Raw genomic sequence first — 22134 nt, 5'->3', positions numbered from 1 at the left:
AATTATTTGAAATGAGATGAGCTTGCGAGAGTGATAAATACAAATCTCCAGCTTTGCATCTGATAGCCATTACCTAGCCCAAAGTAGTTCTGTTCTTGAGTATGATATAATTTGGCCATTACAAGCATAAAAAAATGAAATAGAGGCAAAGTGACAATACATATTGACCACTCCATGGTTCATTAACAACCATGGCAGAAGATGGCTTTACCAAAGATGGAGCAACAGACTTCCGTGGAAACCCTGCTATCAAGAAGGAAACAGGAACTTGGAAAGCCTGCCCTTATATTTTAGGCAACTCTTTTGTACCTTTCTAGAGCTTGCTTGCCTGTATTTCTACGTGCGTTATTTGTTTGTTTTGTTTTGTGATTGGCTATCATGCCCATCTTGACTTGCCTGCAGGAAATGAATGCTGCGAAAGGTTGGCCTACTATGGAATCAACACAAATCTAGTTAATTACCTCAAATTTCAACTAAACCAGAGCAATGCTGTGGCGGTCAATAATGTCACAAATTGGTCAGGAACATGTTATGTCATGCCATTGCTTGGAGCTTTTCTTGCTGATGCCTACTTGGGAAGATATTGGACAATTGCCAGTTTCTCTATAATCTATGTCTTTGTAAGTTCTTTCATCAGCTATTTCTTAAGACCATGCTGGCGTGCTTAACCAATCATTTTCTTGTTTTTAATCTTTCTTCTTCTTTTTTTAACTTATCCAAAACTTTTAATTTTGTTTCAGGGAATGACATTGTTGACATTGTCAGCATCGATCCATGGACTAAAACCTTCTTGTGACCGAACGAATGTTTGCCATACAACAGGGTTGCGGACATCAGTTTTCTTTCTAGGCCTATACCTTATAGCTCTGGGGACCGGAGGGATCAAGCCTTGTGTCTCTTCCTTTGGTGCGGATCAATTCGATGACTCTGACGAGAATGAGAAGAAAAAGAAGAGTTCTTTCTTCAACTGGTTTTATTTTTCAATCAATATCGGCGCTCTTATTGCTGCTTCGGTGCTTGTTTGGATACAAACCAATGTAGGCTGGGGCTGGGGCTTTGGCATCCCAGCAGTGGCAATGGCAGTTTCTGTTGTGAGTTTCTTTTCAGGTACACGGTTATACAGGAACCAGAGACTTGGAGGGAGTCCCTTAACACGCATGTGCCAAGTGCTAGTTGCATCCTTCAGGAAATTCCATGTCGAAGTGCCTCATGACAAGTCCCTTCTGTTTGAGACAGCAGACCATGAATCTGCTGTCATAGGAAGCCGCAAACTTGACCACACGGATCAGTTGAGGTATTGAACAGACTACAAGTAGTTCACCAAACAGCTGTATTGTAATTTGGACTCTGCTAATGTATTTTCTTTCTCGATTTAGTTTCCTCGACAAGGCAGCCGTGGAGACTCCATCAGACCGTCTAAAAGGGTCCGCGAATCAGTGGAAACTGTGCACCGTGACTCAGGTTGAAGAGTTCAAGTCCATCATTCGGTTGCTTCCGGTATGGGCAACTGGCATAATATTTGCTGCTGTATACAGTCAAATGGGAACCTTGTTTGTCCTCCAGGGAAACACAATGGACCTTCGCATGGGCAAATCCTTCGAAATCCCTTCTGCTTCACTCTCCCTCTTTGACACAATTAGTGTCATCTTCTGGGTACCGATTTACGACCGTGCCATCGTGCCATTTGCTAGAAGATTTACTGGACACAAGAATGGATTCACACAGCTTCAAAGAATTGCAATTGGCCTCGTAATCTCCATCTTTGCCATGTTGGTTGCTGGGACTCTAGAGCTTGTGAGACTCCGCGAGGTCAGAAAACATAACTACTATGAACTAAAGCACGTACCAATGTCCATATTTTGGCAGGTCCCTCAGTATTTCATTATAGGATGTGCAGAAGTTTTCACATTTATCGGACAATTGGAGTTCTTTTATGAGCAGGCACCCGATGCCATGAGGAGCCTTTGCTCAGCTCTCTCACTCACAACCGCTGCTCTTGGGAACTACTTGAGCACATTCCTAGTTAATATTGTCAGAGATATGAGCACCAGGCATGGTAAGCCTGGTTGGATACCGGACAATTTGAATCATGGCCATCTTCATTATTTTTTTTGGCTCTTGGCGGTGTTGAGTGTGCTCAACTTGGGGGTCTATCTTTTGATCGCCAGATGGTACACTTACAAGAAAGCTGTGGTGTCCAGTGATTGATAGTTATTGCAGGATCTTACGAGATACTCAGAACTATTCCTTAACTAAAATTGTTAGGACCACAGTCCCATAGTTATGTTTCTTCATGTCTCTATGCTGTACTTGTTTGATTTGTCCCAACAATGTATTCCTCAATTTTACTTTATTTATTTTGTTAATTCTGAGAATTTATGGTATTTAGCTTTGAAGTTTTAAAGAATTTATGGTATTTAGCTTTGAAGTTTTGGCTATTATGTTAAAAAACTATTTAAATTCTTTTTTTTTTTTTTAGATTAACGTGGGTGTCCGGGCCAGCTTACGCGCACCACGACTAATCCCACGGGCCCTGAAGTTAACGACCATGTAAGCCTCCAGTGGCCATCATATAAGCAACCAAGGACTCGAACCTGAGACCACAGAGGGAGCAAACCCCTTGATCCCAAATTCTTACCATTTGACCACCACCTAGATGGTTAAAACTATTTAAATTCTTTCCGATCGAGGTAGACTAGGTCATTCCTAATACATCTAAAACGAATTGTTAGGGAGTCTAATTAGAACAGAGCTGAGCTGCTCAATTTCAACCAAATAAGTTTTATTAGGAAGATTGGATTCAATTAAACACTTTCTTTCTTATTTCCTTTCCGCTGCTGTCTGCTAATTATGATTAGTAAGAACCCAAGATCCCACTAACTGCAAAATGCATAATATGTAAGCATCCCATGTTATGGGCTGACATCTATAAAAACAAGAACTTCTTTTTCCCCTTCTCTTTCCACCTACTTCTTTTCTAAGCAACTTCTATGATGAGCTTTCTGCGTGTACAAAATTCTCCACTCCACTCACGTCATTACTTCAATTGATGTGATTTTTATTTTTTTGTTTGGCATGGTAGGTTTTGTAGAGATTGAAAAAAATAGGTTTAATAAAAAATATTTTTAGTTAATGCTAGTATGATTTTATATATAATTAGTTAAAATTATTATTGAGATTGATGTTGAATATAAAAAACAGTTTAAATATATTTAATTAAAATTGTTTTTAAAGCTTTTAAGGGTGTTACTGATACTAAAATAATAAAAAGAAAAAAACATAAAGTAAATTCATGTCTTTAAATTAAATAAAAAGTATTTGATTATTAATACATTAAAAATGTTGCAAAATAATATTAAAATTCTAATTTTATTATCTTATTAAACTAACTAATTATAATCATTTGTAATAGTATACGATATTAATGGTTATTTAAACGTAGCATGACATCAGATAAAATATTATTAAAAATAAGTTTGAATGATTATAAAATTTTATTAATAAATAATATTTTTTAATGTAATTATATAGTTATATTATTATCATTGTAATTTATGAGCATAAATAGATAAGTTTTGCAAAAAAATTTATCTTCATATAACACCATTATTGAAGAGCGTGCATAGTTTAATACCTTTTGCAACTCCTAGGTTGTCCACCTTGTTGAGAATTTAGCAAATTTTTTATCTTTATATAGATTTAAAAAAATATATATTCATTTTAATATCCAGTATCCATTAAATAATATTTTTTTATAATAATAAGTAATCAATTTATAAGTTATTTTATAAAAGAAAGATTATATAGAAAAATAAGTTAAAATAACATTAATTTTTTATATAATTTATATTAGAATTCTGGATTGCCTCCAAAACTTCATGTATTATATGCATTATCTTTTTATCCTGTCTAAATAAAAAAAGAAATTGTATATTAAAGTATGGGCTGACATCTATAAAAACAAGAACTCCATATTCTTTTTCCCCATCTCTTTCCACGTACTTCTTTTCCAAGCAACTTCTATGATGAGCTTTCTGCGTCTACAAAATTCTCCACTCCACTCACGTCATTACTTCAATTGATGTGATTTTTATTTTTTTGTTTGGCATGGTAGGTTTTGTAGAGATTGAAAAAAATAAGTTTAATAAAAAATATTTTTAATTGATTTAATTGATGCTAGTATGATTTTATACATAGTTATAATTATTATTGAGATTGATGTTGAATATAAAAAACAGTTTAAATATATTTGATTAAAATTATTTTTGAAACTTTTAAGGGTGTTATTGATACTAAAATGATGAAAAGAAAAAAAATATAAAATAAATTCATGCCTTTAAATTAAATAAAAAGCATTTGATTATTAATACATTAAAAAGTTGCAAAACAATATTAGAGTTCTAATTTTATTATCTCATTAAACTAATTATAGTCTTATTATAAATAAAATCCATTTGTGATAGTATATGATATTAATAGTTATTTAACGTAGCATGATATTAGATAAAATATTATTAAAAATAAAGTCTAAATAACTATAAAATTCTATTAATAAATGATTTTTTTGAAAAAAATTTCTCAGTAATTACGTAGTTATACTATTGTCATTGCAATTTGTTAGCATAAATGGATATATTTTGCAAAAATTTTTATCTTTTCTTCCATACTCTGAAAAACATCAAATGACACCATTTATTAAAGAGTGTGCATAGTTTAATATCTTTTTCAACTTCTAGGTTGTCCACCTTGTTGAGAATTTAACAAATTGTTTATCATTATATAGATTTAAAAAAATATATATTCATTTCAATATCCAGTATCTATTAAATAATATTTTTTTATAATAATAAATAAAGAATTTATAAGTTATTTAATAAAAGAAAGATTATATAGAAAAATAAGTTAAAATAACATTAATTTTTTGTGTAATTTATATTAGAATTCTGGATCGCCTCCAAAATATCATGTATATGCATTATCTTTTTATCCTGCCTAAATAAAAAAAAATTGTATATTAAAAATACATATAACTAGCATGTTTTGAGTTGATGTATTTTTTCTTTTTGAAGATTTTATTGCACACACATATGTAAAATAATTAATGCGGGCCTTGGAAAGTATGAATTATTAAATGTTGGTCTAATTTAGATTTGGGTTAAATGTAAAATAATTTTTTTGATTCATTTTTTTTTTATCTCAGGTGCTGATTTACATATCCATTACCTTTAATATCTTATTTAATTAGTTTATCATGTTTAATACCTGAATAGTTTTTTTTATGGTAGTTCGTTAAGTATTTATGAGTTTAAAACGTGAGGATTAATATTAAATAAAAATATAATTATTTTTAAAAAATATCTGATCTAATTTCATAAAAGTTTTAGGTTTTAGGTTCATTATCGTAAAGTGAAAGTCGAGTTAGTTTTCTAAGTTCATATCCTTTGATTGGTTATTAGATTTAACGATAAAGAATATATTTTTTAAGAATAATGTTTTTATTTTCTTCCTAAACTTTGTGTTTATTAATCTGATACATTCGTATATTTTTATATTCATACGAAACTCAATTAATTTTATTTATGTACTTATTATTATTCTAAAAATATTTGCACTATATTTTTTTCCAACAGAATATTTGCATTATATTATTTATGTACTTATTATTATTCTAGAAATATTTGCATTATATTATTTATGTACTTATTATTATTCTAAAAATATTCTAACAATGAAGCTGCTCGTTACTTATTAGCTAAGCTTGCACGTGTTTATAATAAGGAAGATATGCTTGTTGAAGACTTTCCTCCTGCTACGGGATCTATTATTCAGTGATATATTTACTTAAAATGCAAGCATCTTTTTCATAAAAATATAAAACAAGAATAAAATCAAACCATGGCATAAATAATTGGTACGGTTAGCGAAGACAATCATTTGCTTGGGTCCTAGGAGGTCCAACCTCAATTTCGACGAAATTAAGTTGGTAACTTTTGAACTTTACAAAATACTCAAAGAAATATACAATTGGAAATTCAAATATTATATATATTTTTAAATTTAATTACAAAAAAAAACATATGACGAGTTAAATTGACAAAGGAGCACCTCTCTTGATGGGTAGGGTGGAATGAGATTATATTGGTGGGATTCACAAATACAATTATTAGAGCTTCATATAGATGATTCATTTTATTTTATTTTTAAAAAAATAATCACCTGTTTGTTTTGGAGTGAAATATTGACTTGTTTTAGTCTTTCAATTTATTTATTTTTATTAAGGAATATAAGATTATTTTATTTTATTATTTATTAAGAGTAGAATAATTTTTACATCTTCTTAATTTTGAGTTTTCTTTATTTTGATATAGTATCTTTGTATTTAGATTAAATCAATTTCTTTAGATTATTTTAATTGTATTATTTAATATCAATAAAACCCTAGCTTCATCCTTTTACATTTTTGTTTTTCTCTTTATTGTTTTGGATTGTTTAATATTTTTATATTATTTCAATTTATTATACATATATATATATATATATATATAATGTTTATTTTGAGTGTCAGTAGACAAATATGAATATCTACATTGTACGTATATATAAAAGCAGAAAACAAAATATTGAATTGTAGTAAATTATCACATCAACAACATGAACCAACGCCATATCAAGAACTCTAACCAATAAGAATTGAAAATAGAGTTTTTTGTTTTACAAGTAACGAGAATTATATATATATAAAATGAAATTTTCATAGGTTATTTAATGAAAAGGAAGAGAAATCTAATATATATATATATATATATATATATATATATGTAACTTGTCTTTATTTTTTAACAATAGATGAGAAGGTACAATACATATCTTCTCATGAATTATTTTTTAATTTCTTTTTTGAAAATCTATTTATAGGCCTGGTAAATGCAAAAAAATATATATATATATTTTGTCCATTTTTTTTTTAATTTAGACTCTTCCACCACGTTCAGAAAACAATTAGATAATTACACGAATGATATTGAGAGATTTAAAATTAATTATTCTTAATTATATGTATATATGAACAAAAAATAGACTTTTTTTTTCTTAACGTGAATGGAAAATAAATTCTTAGCTGTTGTTTTGCATAAAATATTAAAAAAATTGTATTGAAAACACTTTTTTTTTTTAAATGAGTTGCTTTTCATCTTATGATTGTATTAAAACCATATTTTCATGTCAAATAAAGTAATTCTTGATGGTGGTTTCCAAATGATGTTAATAAAATAAAATATGATGTTTTTAATAAAAATAATAAAGGTGATAGTGATTATTATAATAATACTGGTAATATATTTCAATTTGTAATTATGATGGTAGCATGATGCCAGTTATTATAATAATCAAGATAACATTAATGATAAAATAATCGATAGCTGTAATGATAATTAAGAAGATAAGAAGATAGTGGAGACAGCAACCCTAATGTTTTCCATATTTGTTGGGTAATAATAGTAGTTGTAAAAGAATCCAAGCACAAAAAAATATTTAGCTCATGAATTTCAAGTTTAGCTCTCATTAAACAAGGAGGTGCTAGACAAGGAAGAACTTCGAATCATATATTTAGCCGTCATTAGAGAGAAAGACGAATGTAGTAATAGTATTGTGTCAAGAACATGCCTTTATAGTACACATGCACACATATATTTGTCATGAATTTCAAGTTTAGCTCTCATTAAAAAAGGAGGTGCTAGACAAGGAAGAACTTCCAATCATATATTTAGCTGTCATTAGAGAGAAAGATGAATATAGTAGTAGTATCGTGTCAAGAACATGCCTTTATAGTATACATGCACACATATATTTATGAAAGCTTAAGTATTTCCAGGAAAGGTGGGATCCTAATACCCAAATATAACAAAATTGTTGAGTTTTGGGGGTTGTTGAGAAAGATTAGGCTAAAGAATCTCTCATCTTTATAACAAATAAAATAGATTCTCAATGGTTTGTTTTGCATAAAGTACTTTTTTAGAAAAAATATTTTTATACTGAAAATAGTTTTTTTTTATATATAAATTATGTTTCATTGTTTGAATGTATTAAAAAAGATGGTTTTTTAATAATGATAATAAGATGAAAAAAATTATAATGTTTCTAGTAAAGGTTATAATGATGAAATCTATAATGATGGTATTACTCATGGTTATGATAATAATATTTGTTATAATATGATGATAATGGTTGTGACAATAATCATAATAATGGTTGTTTTAAATAACAAGATTGTTAGTAGTAACTTTAATTAATAGAGAGGCGATCTTACTTTTTCTCTATTTTAGGCCTACTTAAATGATATATGTTTTTTTAATACCCTTTAATTCATATAGTCTCTTTTTATGTTTGTTTTACCCTTTAATTCATATAGTCTCTTTTTATTTTTGTTTTTTTTTCTAATTTATATCATCTCATTTTTGTTCTTCTTTTCTTTCAACTTTATTTTTACCACTCAATTCTTATTCCTCTAGAATTATTTTTGTTCTTTAGTTTTGTTAACCTGAGATTTCATCTGATAATCCTTTTTAAATAGAACTATAATGCTACCTTTAATTGGATTAACTTGAAATTTCAATGTAAATACTCCCTTTAACTAGAACATTAATCTTTATCTTCAACTCAGTTAACCTGAGATCTCATCTTGCGATCTCTTTAATTAGAACCAAAATGTTACTTTAATGATCTTAGGGTTTTGAAAAATCGATGCTTCTTGAAGATTCTTTTGATCTTCTTTTCTTGAGAATTTTATAATATTAGAATTCTTCTTACTTTTTTTTATATTTATTGTAAGGTCGAATTTTTTTGTATGTTTTGATTGCAAAGTTGACTTGAAATTTCTTAATTGTGAGGTTTGAGAATCTGGTGCTTTTTTATTTCAGAATTGACCTAAAAATTGTTCCTGATGATAGGGTTAATATTCTTCTTTCTTGAGAATTTTCTAATATTAAGATTCTTCTAACTTTTATTCCTGATTGCAGAGTTGAATTTCTTGGTATTTTCTAATTACAGGATTGAATTGAAGATTGTTCCTAATGACAAAGTTGATCTTCTTCTTTTCTTGAGAATTTTCTAATATTAGAGTTCTTCTAACTTTTATTCCTGATTGCAGGGTTGAATTTCTTGGTGTTTTCTAATTACAGGATTGACTTGAAGATTGTTCCTAGACAAGGTAGATCTTCTTCTTTTCTTGAGAATTTTCTAATATTAGAGTTGTTCACTTTTATTCTTGATTGCAGGGTTTGAATTTCTTGGTTTTTTCTACTTGTAGGGTTAGCCTGAAGATTATTCCTGATGATAGGATTGATCTTCTTCTTTTCTTGAGGATTTTCTAATATTATGGTTATTCTAACTTTTCTTCTTAATTGTAGGGTTGAATTTTTTGGTGTTTTCTAATTGCAGGGTTATCCTGAAGATTCTACCTCATCATATGGTTGATTTTTTTTTCTTGAAAATTTTCTAAAAGTAGGGTTTTTCTTTTCTTTTCTTTTTCCTTGATTGTAAGGTTTAACTGATATTTCTTAGTCATAGGGTTTGAACTTGGTGCTTCTTGATTATAGGGTTGGCCTAAAAATTCTTCTTAATAACGTTTTTCTACTTGTAGGGTTAGCCTGAAGATTGTTCCTGATGATAGGATTGATCTTCTTATTTTCTTGAGAATTTCTTATTAGTAAAGTTCTTTTCTCTTTCTTTCCTGATTGCAAGATTTAACCGATATTTTCCAATTGAAAGGTTTGAATTTAGACTCCTTGATATTATAGATCAAGGATTTTGTTAACTCTGACTCATAAAAATTTTGACAGATTTCAATGAGGATCTTCTTGAAAGATGCAAAAACATATATATAGTGATTCAGAGTTAGATGATTTGTTGTTTTTTTGCTATTTTTGGTTTCTTTCACAACTTTTTCAAAAATAGAATTAAAATTTAGGTAGCAACAATTCTCATGGATTTTCTTCACTACCTTTTGCGCTAACAACATTGCCAAGAAAAACTTTTTTATCCATGCAAACGTTACACTTCTTTAAGTTGACATATAATTTCTCATTTCTTAAAATATCAATCACATAATATAAAAAGTTAATATGCTTATATAATTTTTTATTGTACAACAATATATCATTAAACTATATTATAATAAAACTACCTATAAATGAACGGGATACATAATTCATCAGTGAGACCAAATGAAATAACCAATCACTCATATAACTCATATTTAGTTTTAAAAATAATTTTTTATTATCTATTTCTTTCATCCTAATTTGATAATCACTTTTTAAAAAGATACATTATTTATATAACACATCTAACATGTTATCTAGCCTAGGAATTAGATGAATTTAGACTCGAAATTATGTATAAATACCATATTAAAAAATAAAGGAATAAAATAGAAAATGATAAGAATTATATAGCCTTCAATTTGGTCTAAAAGTTTTGTTTTCTAATCTTTTAGGCCCTAAATTAGAAAGAAGAGAGAGAGACTCGCTTGAAAATGAAAAGGAAAGAGGAAATGATTGGTTTGGTCATTTTTTAATGATGAAATTCATCATATTTCATGTCAATAAAATCCATTTGACGAGAAGAGTTTGATAATTATGTGTTTTGCTAATAAACATGCTTAAAAAAAAAATTGGATTCTATTTTGATTTTTTTTACTAGGTTAGTCTTTGCTTTTTTAAGTGATTTTAGGGTGTGCTGAGGTTATTAGATGCTTTATGAAGGTTTGCATGGTGTTTATTATGTATTTTGGGTAAAAATATATTGAAAAAAATAGATTTTCAACCCATAATATCCACCATTGAATTTTCAGTCATCATTTTGATAGCTAAATTCTAAGAAATAGTAAGTAAAGTGTCGTTCGACCCTTCAAAAAAAAAAAAGCAAGGCTTATGGTTGCGGGCCTACCCTAGGTTTGCATGTTTAGATTGATAATTTTTAGGCTTTTATTCTTTTTTTTTTTAATTTTACCTTTTTTTTCTTGAATTGTTTTTAAAAGAATTTACCCTTTAATATTTGGTTTGTTTTTAATTTGTCTTTATGATTTTTTTGAATTGTTTTTTATAAAGTTATTATAATCTTAAATAAATATTGTGATATATGATTGGAGCTTGAGATTTTTTTTCAATTTTATTTTTCTTTTAGCATTTTTTTTTCAATCTTTTTTTTTCAGAATTTGGTTGTGTTTTAGTTGATTTTTATTATTTATTTTGATTTAATTTTTATAATATTATGATATCAAATAAATATCGTGATATTAAAAAAAAAAAAGCCGAACCATGTTTTCCCTATGTGTTTATCTATCTCCCACGCCTCTCTTCCGAATCTTATCCGTTAAGATGAAGTGGAGGTTAATGTTTTAGCATGACAAAATATCAAAGTTCATCAAGGCTATTGGAATTGTTATTTTATGAAAACTTTCATATCTTTGGTAAATATTGCTATTGAACTAATACTCAAAGTGTAGACATTCTAGCCTTTTTATATATAAATATATTATTAAAGTGTTAATATTCTGGTGATTTAATAGACACAACAAACATAAGCATTTGAAAATTAATGACATTAATATATAACACTAGCTTGTAACATTACATTCATAACATAATTATTATAATTAAGGGTATGCGAAGAAAATACAATGAAAAATAATTAATTTAATCCTTGTGATTGTAGAAATTATCTACTAATTTTTTAATCAATTGTGACCAGCAACTTGCTAATGGATACTTTGCCTTATTAGTTAATACTATTACCTAAATACCAAAAGTAACATCTAAACATTGCAAGAAACAAAAGGGTTCAGTGTGTGGTTTTCAGAACTAGGAGTACTAACTTAATAATTTCTTAAGAATTAGGGGAGTAAGATGTAATTTATCCAACAAAAATAAGATTCAGTCTCCCATTATCTGACAGATGGTAACAGAGATTCACCAAATTCCTCCCTCTTTACTGCACAGATGTGCTTGAGTTAGATTCTGACTTGGTTTTCTATATTGGCTCGAATCACTTTTTATTTGCTTTTTCGTCTTGCTTTCTTATTACTGTTTTTTGAGCGTGTTTATATACCAATACCATTAGCATTACCACCCCATCACCTTGCCTCCAACAACCAGAACCAAAAGAGAAGAGAAGGATTCCTCTTGAGAAATCTCTGTCTCGGTGAATTGTTTCTGCATGCATTCAATGCATGATGTTTTTTTTTTTCTTTCTGTTTTAACATAGTCCTGATAGGATCATATTGGTGATGACTGTACTTTTCCTGTTTTATTGAGAGTTTTTTTATTTCTCTCTCTTTTTTTTCCTCTCAAGAATATTATGATTTATTTCTTTTGTGTGTGATATCTCCAAGTATTGTCATTGTATTTGTGTTGATGTTGTGAATTTGGTTTTCAAGAGTAATCTTTTTTTTTTTTCCCCTATGGGTTTTGACCTTTACACTGAAATAAATAGTCTCTACTGCTTATGGCTTGGCTTATAGCAGCTTTCTGTATGTGTGAATCTCCCTTGATTTTTATTTTATATGAAGGTAATTGTGCTTGGAGTCTCTGGCGATTTGTGGTTATCTCTTTGTTGTATTCTAGTGCTTCCTACCAGATAAAAATGACCCTTTTTATTCTTTTTTGATCTGTTGGCACAACAAAAAAAGAAGTTAATTGGGTTTAGTTGTTTCCTCTGTTTCTTTTTTCCCTTTTAAATAAGCATGATTGCCGCGTTGTGTGTTGAATCTACAAGTACAATTTTTTTCTCCAACTTGAATTCAGGTGAATCAGATTCTCAAATTGCTCTGGATTAGCTTGCATGGCAAGAAGGAAAAGAAAAATATGACTTGTTATGTGTGATGCATGAATTTATATAATTCTGCATAGATTTAAGTAGGAGGTGAAAGGGGAAAATTATATGAGGTTCGATTTATGAATGTATGAGTGCATTTTATTAAAATGGTCGTTCTAGGATTCCCTATTTCAGTGTTAGAAACAACTACAATTCGGTATTGTCTTGTAAAGAGTAGAATTTTGTCTTATTGCTCTGAGTCTAACGTTGATTTTAGGGATGCTCTGCTTGTATTGTAGATAAACTATAAAAATCAAATATGAAGTCTCAACAGAGAAAGCGTGTTGCAGGTCAGGAAAGAAACTATGGCAGAAGCTGATTACACAAACAATGGGACGGTGGATATCAAAGGAAATCCAGCTGATAAGAAGAAAACTGGAAACTGGAAGTCTTGCCGCTTCATTCTTGGTATGATATTTTGTCTTCTTTTCTCGGTCAAGCTCATTGTATGATATCTGACTTACGATTCCCTTGTAATATCCATGCACTAAAATTGTTTATCATCAAAATTTTAATAATTTCCTTGCAGGGAATGAATGCTGTGAGAGGTTGGCATACTACGGGATGAGTACGAATCTTGTGAACTATCTTGGGGACCGTCTCAACCAGGGAAATGTTGCTGCAGCAAACAATGTCACCAATTGGTCTGGAACTTGCTATGTCACACCACTGATTGGAGCCTTTCTAGCAGATTCATATTTGGGAAGATATTGGACAATTGCGAGTTTTGTTATCATATATATCGTTGTAAGTTTGCTTTAAAAGTGAACCAAATTGCCAGTACACTTGATCAGTGTCTCTGGTTATCAGTTTGCACCGAGAGTAGTTTGGTTTCAGTTAATGCTTGCCTGTTTATTTCTTACCATTCTAGAATTTCCTCTCAGCAAAATGTTCGTCCTGGATTTCACCTTTTCAAGACATTTTATAGTCGATCAGATACATATTTTTATCAGAAATTGGTTCCACAAAATCGATTTTCTAACACCACTTTTACCAATTATGATTGTGTCGAGAAGGAAGACCATGTAAAAGAAGTGGTACTTGATAGTGCATTTAATGCAAAAATCCCAGGTTGAAAAACTCTCTTCGTTTTTCTTATACACATGCTGCTTTTGTCTCTTTTGAGAATTTTGAAAGGTAAACGTCTCAAGCTTGGTTTTATTTTTCATGGGATTTTCTTTTTGTTTGTAAAAGTAAATTGAACATTCTTGCGATATATGTATTTGAGGAAATGATGATATCTTATTTTCTGGCAGGGAATGACACTCCTCACATTGTCTGCTTCGGTCACTGGTCTGAAGCCATCATGTAATAAGGATTCTTGCTACCCGACCACAGGACAAACTGCAGCATGCTTTGTAGCACTTTACATGATCGCTCTTGGAACTGGAGGAATCAAGCCATGTGTTTCATCCTTCGGCGCAGATCAATTTGATGAAACTGATGAGACCGAGAGGGAAAAGAAAAGCTCCTTTTTTAATTGGTTTTACCTTTCAATCAACATCGGTGCTCTTGTTGCGTCTTCTGTTTTGGTCTGGATACAAATGAATGTTGGCTGGGGATGGGGGTTTGGAGTCCCAGCAGTTGTGATGGCTGTAGCAGTTGTGTTTTTCTTCTTGGGAAGTAAGCTATACCGAATTCAAAAACCTGGTGGGAGTCCCATTACAAGGATTGTTCAGGTTATAGTTGCATCCTTCAGAAAGAGTAATGTTCAAGTTCCTGCTGATAAATCTCTTCTTTACGAGACTGTAGAGGAGGAAAGTCAAATCCAAGGAAGCCGCAAGCTTGAACATACCAACAAATTCAAGTAAGTGCCCCAAGCCATCAAGTTTGAGATTCACGATGCAAGTTTCTCGAATCCATTAGGTCAAGTTTTGTTACTTATCCCGGTTGTTTTCTGATACTTTATTTTTTCAAATCCACAAAATTCTACATGTTGATTTTATTTCCTCTCCTATATATTTTCAATCATCTAGTAGCTCCGAAGATTCCTTGATCAACAGGGTCATGCAAATTTATTTTGCGAATAATCATGTCAATGAATCTCATGTTGCAATTCATATATCCAAGCAATGGTTCTTCTGGGTACTTAAGTGTGTTTCTGAAAATGACCGAGAAATCAAGTAAGGTCGTTTCATACTTTTCACCTTGAATGGAGAGGGAAGTATTTTGCACAAAAAGTAACTAATGAGAATGTTCACCCAGATTCATGTTAGACCTAAGCTATTTGGCTTACATGCAAACAGAGCATCTCTTCTATCTATCACACTTCCATTTCTCAAATGCAAACCTTGCTCTGAAGATTTGTAAACAAATTTGTTGAATTATAATTTTCTAGCCTTGATCCAATCAACACTTGATAAATTTCAGGTTCTTCGATAAGGCTGCTGTGAAAACTCAAGATGACAATATAAAGGGCTTAACAAGTCCATGGAGACTCTGCACAGTCACTCAAGTTGAAGAGCTTAAGTCCATAATCAGGTTGCTCCCAGTATGGGCATCTGGAATAGTCTTCTCAACCGTGTACAGTCAAATGAGTACCATGTTCGTTTTGCAAGGAAATACCATGGACCAACACCTGGGTCCACATTTCCAGATTCCATCAGCATCGCTTTCCCTCTTTGATACCCTTAGTGTCATCTTCTGGGCTCCTGTATACGATCGAATCATTGTCCCATATGCAAGGAAATTTACGGGTCATGAACGAGGCTTTACTCAGCTCCAACGCATGGGCATTGGCCTCGTCATATCAATTGTGTCCATGATCACTGCTGGAATATTGGAGGTTGTTCGGCTCAACTTCGTCCAAAAGAACAATTACTATGATCTTAAGTACATCCCAATGTCCATTTTCTGGCAAGTACCGCAGTACTTCCTCATTGGATGTGCAGAAGTTTTTACCTTCATTGGACAGTTGGAGTTTTTCTACGACCAGGCACCTGATGCTATGAGAAGTTTGTGCTCAGCTCTTTCGCTTACTACTGTCGCATTAGGAAATTACTTGAGCACTCTGCTTGTTACCATTGTTACTAAAATCACAACGAGAGGTGGGAAGCTCGGTTGGATTCCTGATAATATGAACAGGGGACATCTTGATTACTTCTACTGGCTCTTGGCAATTCTCAGCTTCCTGAACTTCATTTTGTATCTCTGGATTTCAAAATGGTTTACCTACAAGAAAGCTGCAGGGCATCCTCAACGAGACTGAATGGTTAGTGGACAATGCAGAAATCCCATTTCAAATTTCAGCTCTCTTTCAAGTTCTTTTTGCCTCCAAAAGGTGTTCGATAAATAATGGTGGACACGTTGAGGATTGCCAATGTAGCACAGCTGATATGTTTGTTTTGTTATATTTTATGGTTGTAACTAAGAATATTGTTGTTTGTGGCCAGGCCAATAAGGTTTTTTTTTTTTTAAAAAAAAAATAGAGTTTTGCAACAACCAATAAGCTTCATTTGTTCTTAGGAAAGTAGTGTTTTGGTGCATTACATGTTCTCACGTTACCTTTTATTTTTTGAATTTTGAAAAATTATTTGATGTAAATTTTTCATGTCAAAAGATCAAAATGAAGAAAGAGTTTCTTTCCGGACTCTTAAGTGTTTTTTTTGTTAAAATATATTTTTAAAAATTCTTGAATTTATTTTTTGTTTAAATTATTTTATTTTTTTATATTTTAGAATTATTTTGATGTATTAATAATAAAAATAAATTTTAAAATATAAAAAAATATTTTAAAATATTTTTATATAGAAATTTTTTTAAAAAACAAGCAGTATTACACTACATAAAACTTGTACTTGTATATATTAATCATCAAGAATTAATATAAAAAAATTGAATATGTAAATATTATTTTGTATAATCATACATTAGGTGACACCCACGATAAAAAATGTTGTTTTGGCTCATTTTTTACAACAAAATCAAATATTGAAATATCATTAATTTATTTTAAATTAAAAGAGGAACCAAACAAATGCATAAAGCATGGTCAGATTGGAAAGTTCATTTGTCATCGGTTTAAAAGACTTAGTTTTACTTTTAAGAAATTTTATATTCAAATTTGAATTAATAACTTTTTTATTCATGTTTTAAACCTTAGTTTTACCTCCTTTTTTTTTTCTAATAGTAACTAATTTGTTAATATTTTTTTAATTTATTATCATAATTTATCTATAATTCTCTTTCCATTATATATTAAATAAATAAATTGTATTTTCGTGATACATTTATAAAAACAAAAATTATTTATTTTTAGCAAGAAAAATTAGCTTCTAAATTAGAAAACAAATAGAGAAAATATTTGTATTAACATGTATCCTTCACTTTTATTAGAAAGATCAATGAAAAGATTTTAATAATTAATTAGTATTAAAAATTCTTTTAAAAATTTTAAATTTATTTTATTGTGTAAATATTATCTTTTTGATTTCTTGATTAAGAAAAATTATAATAACCCAAATCACATCTTTTATATTAGAAATTAACTTGAAATTGTAGCTAGGGTTAGTAAGAGTTGTATTACACTAAAAGATATAGGATAATGTGCACCCAACGAAAGGCCCAAAATGAACAGGTGCCATATAACGTCCCTCCCCTCCCCTCCTCTCTCTACCTCTGCCTGGACACTAGAAAGCCATCCATTACAAAGAACTCCATCCTGTGCATTTGCAATTCCAATGATTCCAACTCTGAGTCTTCCCCACCTGAAGGGGACGCTAAACAAGAGCTGCTTGCCAGGATTTCCATGCTTCAAGCCCAAAAGGTCCGTCTCAATGACTACCTGGACGAGAGATCAGCTTATCTGACTAAATTTGCTGAAGAAGCCAATGCTGATGAAAATCATGATAGGCTATAGGAAATAACAAAATGGTTTTGCTCAGCAGTTCTGTTGATAACCTGCTTCTTATTCATTATTTTTGCTTAGCAGATATTGGCAAGCATAGAGAGATAGATGCAAGATTTTGAGGAATCTGCAGAATTGAAAACAAGTGGAAATTGAGAAAAATGATAATAAGGTAGCAGATATTGAAGGTCAAATGGAGGAGGACAGGTATGAGAGGATGTTCTTCAAGAACCTGGGCCAGAAAGCACCAGTTGATAAAGCAAAAGCCAAGGAAGGAAGCTCAGAAGATTAAAGATCTGATTAAAGCGAAAGCAGGGTTAAGAACAAGGAAAATCATTTACCTAGCTTTAATGGGCGTCTAGGCATTGCGATTGCCAATTCCTTCATCTCTTCTTCACCTGATTGGAGAAAAGTTGTATTTCTTGGAGCAATTTTAGCAGGATTGATCAATCACTTGAGCTATGAGCAGAGATTAACATTAGACATAGAAAGAGTGGAAAAAGAACAGACAGACAAAGAAAAGTGAAGCTCTCCTTTTCCCTCAGTATAATGAATTTATTTATTGTATAAAATCTTAGACATCCCATTTTGAATGAATATAGCATGATACAATAACCCCAAGTGAAAACTTACAACTTGGATTTGATACATCAAGCTACTTTCTTTTGCATCATCTGCATCTGATCTTGCTGATATTACTGCATCACCAAGATCAAGGTAACTGGGTTACCATGCCTGATGCTTTGCCAACTATCCTATAACTGTTATCAAACCATAGTTCTCACGTTGTTATGCCTATTTTCTGAGAAATGTTTATCATCATTTCTGTTGTAAAGATTTTTTTCTGGCTAAGCACTTTCGTGAGATTGCTTGAACTGTTCACATGTATACAATAGGATGCGGGATGGTTTGCCACTGTACAGCTGGGCAAACCAGAGAAAAAAAGCCCAAGAATTCAAAGGTCGAGGAAAAAGATCACATACTTTGGACTGTATTGTCAAGAAGCTTGAAGGCGATCATTACTCCTCCATAAGGGTTTTCTAGTGGAAAATTCCGAAATGGTGTACCAAATAATGGAAGAGAAGATTTATGGGCCCTGAAATAAAATGATGAAGCAAAATCTGGTTGTTGAAGGGCTAAATTGGTGATATGAGCTGTGGATACTCACTGTTTGCCTTGCAGGTAGTGTCCAGGTTTTGTCACAAGCAAATATACCACCACATCTGCAAGTTTTTCCATAATATTAAGAAAACAATGTTTGAAAGGAAGTTCCACTATCAATAAAAGTAAGCAAAGTGTAGTTGCTTGTGACCTTCTGGAAAACCTCATACCAGTATGGACACAATTGCTTGCTTTTATCCATAAAAATTCCCAGAGCACAGATAGCAATTCCTTTGAAATGGATGCAGAATAACTTTTACCTCCTGAATCAGGGAAATGTACGAATCTTAGCATCACTCGAAACTAGCCACGAGACTGGTAGCTGAAAGTGCAGGAAAATATTTTCAGTTCAAAACGGCAAATTGTTAAATCTCTAGTAGAAGTAGAAAAGTGTATGATAAGAAAACTTCTTTTCCTGTCGTATTGATCAAATCTATGCGCATAAGAACTACTCCTACGTAAATAACAATACAGAAAAGAATTCTTACTTTCAGGACAATGAATCAAGAGGTCCCAACTTTAAAACGGCTCTGACAAGTATATACCATGTAATGGAGGTTGGGAGTATTCCGTGTTTCAAGGCATCATCGAAGAGCGCTATGCCATCTGATATTCTACCACAAGAACAAAGCCCTTTGAGTGTAATATTGTAGGAGATTATATCCGGTTGAAACCCATTCTTGAACATGCAAGCCCAAATCACTGATGCCATCTCGCACTCTCTGGCTTTATAAAGCCCATCCATGAGTGTGTTATGCGTCACAAGATTGGGAAGACAGTTTGACTGCTTCATATTTGAATAGAGCAGCAACGCATCTTCAATTTTTCCTGCGGAGCAAAGTCCGTGCATCAAAATGTTGTGCATGGTTACATCAGGCTCCAAACCCTTAACAAGAACTTGACGCCACAGGTTGAGGGCCATATCAATCTTTTTGCCTTGACAGAGGCCATCCATCAATAAGCTATAAGTGATCATGTCTGGCTTCCAATCTTTTTCTAGCATTTCCTTTACAAAAGAATATGCATCGCTAAATCTCTCTGCCTTGCACAGACCATTTATAAGAGTGTTATAGGAGACAACAGTAGGAGAACAACCTTTGGATTCCATTTCTCTTAAAAAACAAATTGCCTCCTCAAGTTTGGAAGCTCGGACAAAACCATTAATCAATGGATTGCAGACATGAGGACTCAACTCACAGCCATACTTATCCATCTGAAGCACTATACCCAATGCTTCATCTACTCTCCCTTGTTTGCTTAAGCCATCGACTATCGAAGAATATGCAAAAGCGTCCAGCTTATCTCCTCCATCTTTTGCCTCTTTCAATATTTTCAAAGCCTTATTCAAATGCCCATTCTTACACAACCCGTGAATCAAAACTCCATAAGTTGCAGAATCAGCTCCACTCCCCCTCCTACGCAAGAGTTCCCAAACAGAAATAGCTTCTTCAACCTTGCTATTTTCAAACAATCCTCTGATAAATATGTTATAACTAACAACATTACGACAATTCTCCTTCCCCATCATAACCCACAATTCAAAACTCTCCTTAATCTTCCCTGCACGGCAAAACCCATTAAGCAATGCATTATAAGTAACAACATCAACCACCACACTTCTCTTGACCATTTCTTTAAAAACCTCCACAGCTCCATCAACATTTCCCACATCGCATAACCCACATATCAAACTGCTATACGTAAATAAATCCATTTCACACTCATTCTTCTTCATTCTCTCCCACATTTCTAAACTCTCATCAAACCTCCCCATTTTACACAGCCCATTAATCATAACATTATAAGTAACCACATTTGGATAAACAGAAGACCCTTTAACTAACCTTTCCCAAATCTCTTTCCCCTGGACATAATCCCCTCTCTTAAAAAACCCATCAATCATTATATTATAACACATCACATCAGGAACTAAACCTCTTTCAAACATTTCATCAAACACCTCAAGTGCACTTACCAAATCCCCACTTTTCACCATCCCATTAATCACAGTACCATAGCTATACACATCAGGCTTTAATTCCTTACTCCACATCCAATCCAACAACCCTTTTGCCTCGACAAATTGTCTCTTCTTAACAGAAATCTTGATCAAAATATTATATGTTTGCAAATTAGGCAAGATGCCCGCTGTTTCAAAATAAGCAAGAAAAGACTCTGCTTTGTCTAACATGTTTGCTTCAATAAAAGCATTTAACAAAGCATTGTAAGATCTTATTCCAGGCTTGCACCCAAAAATCTCTTCCATTTTTTGGAAGCAATCCAAGGCTTCGTTTGGCATCTTGCTTTTTGCATAAGCTTTCAATACTGTTAAAACAACATCTTCTGTGCATTTACATTTCTGGGTTTTGATGAGTTCAACTATACGAGTCACGTGGTTATTTAAATTTATTTTTTATATTAATACATTAAAATAATTTAAAAATACTAAAAAATAATTTAAAATAAAGAAAAAATAAAAAAAATTCAAAAATTTTTAAATATTTTTTTAAAACACAAAAAAAAACAGGCTTTAAAATAAATAAACCTCCAAGATGAACCATGATTAAGGAAAAAATAAAAAATTTCAAAAAATTTTAAATATTTTTTTAAAACACAAAAACAAAATAAAGCTCCAAGATGAGCATTGCCATGTACCATGAGACTAATTAACTCAAGTCTCTAATGCATGAGTAATTATAAAATTTGGTTAGTTTTGAATATAATTTTTAAACTTAACTTGAGATTAATAAAAAATAAGGTTTAAATTATGAATTGGGTAAGTTAATCTGGATTATCCTTACGAGACTTGTTTCATTCAATTTCAAGATTTTTTAAAAGATTTTACGCAAAAAAAATTAGATTTAATTATTTATTTATTTTTTTGATAAGGTTTAAATTATGAATTGGGTAAGTTGATTTGGATTATCTTTACGAGACCTATTTCATTCAATTTCAAGATTTTTTAAAAAGTTTTATGCAAAAAAAATTAGATTTAGTTATTTATTTATTTTTTTAGTTTAAAGCAATATTATTTTAAAATAGATGTGTGTTTAAGTAGCTACCCCATAACTTAAGTTTTAAACCACGTCTAATAACTATGAATAAATATATGCTCAATAATATTTAGAATTATTTTTTTGAACTTTCAATCACACATGAAATATGGACCTATTATCTTTATATTTTTTTTATTAACTTGCTTTAACAATCTTTTAAAAAAAATTAAAACAAAAAAAATGATCCAAGTTGAAAATATT

General features: G+C 31.1%; 3 protein-coding genes and 1 long non-coding RNA gene across 20 annotated transcripts; 2 read left to right on the top strand and 2 right to left on the bottom strand.

Annotated features, from left to right (window-relative positions):
• The first annotated feature begins 191 nt into the window (after positions 1-191).
• LOC105110350 (protein NRT1/ PTR FAMILY 8.1-like) lies at positions 192-2208 on the top strand. Its single transcript, XM_011005364.1, has 4 exons — positions 192-294; positions 403-620; positions 741-1294; positions 1377-2208. Exons 1-4 carry the CDS (start codon positions 192-194, stop codon positions 2206-2208), a joined length of 1707 nt encoding a protein of 568 aa, XP_011003666.1.
• Positions 2209-11981: 9773 nt separating this feature from the next.
• On the bottom strand, positions 11982-13238 carry LOC105110342 (uncharacterized). The gene is made up of 2 exons (XR_839452.1): positions 13152-13238; positions 11982-12190 (listed from the first exon to the last, which is right to left on the bottom strand). It is a non-coding gene; the product is annotated as an uncharacterized LOC105110342 (long non-coding RNA).
• Positions 12106-16279, top strand: LOC105110343 (protein NRT1/ PTR FAMILY 8.1-like). 2 transcript variants are annotated; one of them, XM_011005359.1, is made up of 5 exons: positions 12106-12198; positions 13161-13278; positions 13400-13617; positions 14127-14677; positions 15241-16279. In XM_011005359.1, the coding sequence occupies exons 2-5, from the start codon at positions 13176-13178 to the stop codon at positions 16076-16078; spliced, it is 1710 nt and encodes a 569-aa protein (XP_011003661.1). In that variant the 5' UTR covers positions 12106-12198; positions 13161-13175; the 3' UTR covers positions 16079-16279. The 2 variants fall into 2 exon arrangements, with proteins under 2 accessions (XP_011003661.1, XP_011003660.1); XM_011005358.1 differs by lacking the exon at positions 12106-12198 and adding an exon at positions 12312-12565.
• Positions 16280-17323: 1044 nt separating this feature from the next.
• LOC105110341 (Pentatricopeptide repeat (PPR) superfamily protein) lies at positions 17324-21266 on the bottom strand. Of its 16 annotated transcripts, none has more exons than XM_011005341.1 (4): positions 19366-21266; positions 19029-19199; positions 18058-18939; positions 17324-17948 (listed from the first exon to the last, which is right to left on the bottom strand). In XM_011005341.1, exon 1 carries the CDS (start codon positions 21174-21176, stop codon positions 19368-19370), a length of 1809 nt encoding a protein of 602 aa, XP_011003643.1. In that variant the 5' UTR covers positions 21177-21266; the 3' UTR covers positions 17324-17948; positions 18058-18939; positions 19029-19199; positions 19366-19367. The 16 variants fall into 16 exon arrangements, with proteins under 16 accessions (XP_011003643.1, XP_011003644.1, XP_011003648.1 ...); XM_011005342.1 differs by having other exon boundaries at positions 17324-17843; XM_011005346.1 differs by having other exon boundaries at positions 17324-17722.
• Positions 21267-22134: the final 868 nt, after the last annotated feature.

The sequence above is a fragment of the Populus euphratica genome, unplaced genomic scaffold, assembly GCF_000495115.2.
Source record: "Populus euphratica unplaced genomic scaffold, PopEup_1.0 scaffold247.1, whole genome shotgun sequence".
Classification (NCBI taxonomy): domain Eukaryota; kingdom Viridiplantae; phylum Streptophyta; class Magnoliopsida; order Malpighiales; family Salicaceae; genus Populus; species Populus euphratica.
This window is presented reverse-complemented; position numbering and strand designations above follow the sequence as displayed.

Excerpts from the sequence above, each read along its gene's own strand:
- LOC105110350 (XM_011005364.1), top strand. The coding sequence starts at position 192 with ATGGCAGAAGATGGCTTTACCAAAGATGGAGCAACAGACTTCCGTGGA. Across the intron at positions 295-402 it reads AGCCTGCCCTTATATTTTAG|GAAATGAATGCTGCGAAAGG; the intron begins GCAACTCTTTTG and ends ACTTGCCTGCAG. Across the intron at positions 1,295-1,376 it reads GACCACACGGATCAGTTGAG|TTTCCTCGACAAGGCAGCCG; the intron begins GTATTGAACAGA and ends TTCTCGATTTAG.
- LOC105110343 (XM_011005358.1), top strand. Across the intron at positions 13,279-13,399 it reads GTCTTGCCGCTTCATTCTTG|GGAATGAATGCTGTGAGAGG; the intron begins GTATGATATTTT and ends ATTTCCTTGCAG. Across the intron at positions 13,618-14,126 it reads TTGTTATCATATATATCGTT|GGAATGACACTCCTCACATT; the intron begins GTAAGTTTGCTT and ends ATTTTCTGGCAG.
- LOC105110341 (XM_011005341.1), bottom strand. The coding sequence starts at position 21,176 with ATGCCAAACGAAGCCTTGGATTGCTTCCAAAAAATGGAAGAGATTTTT.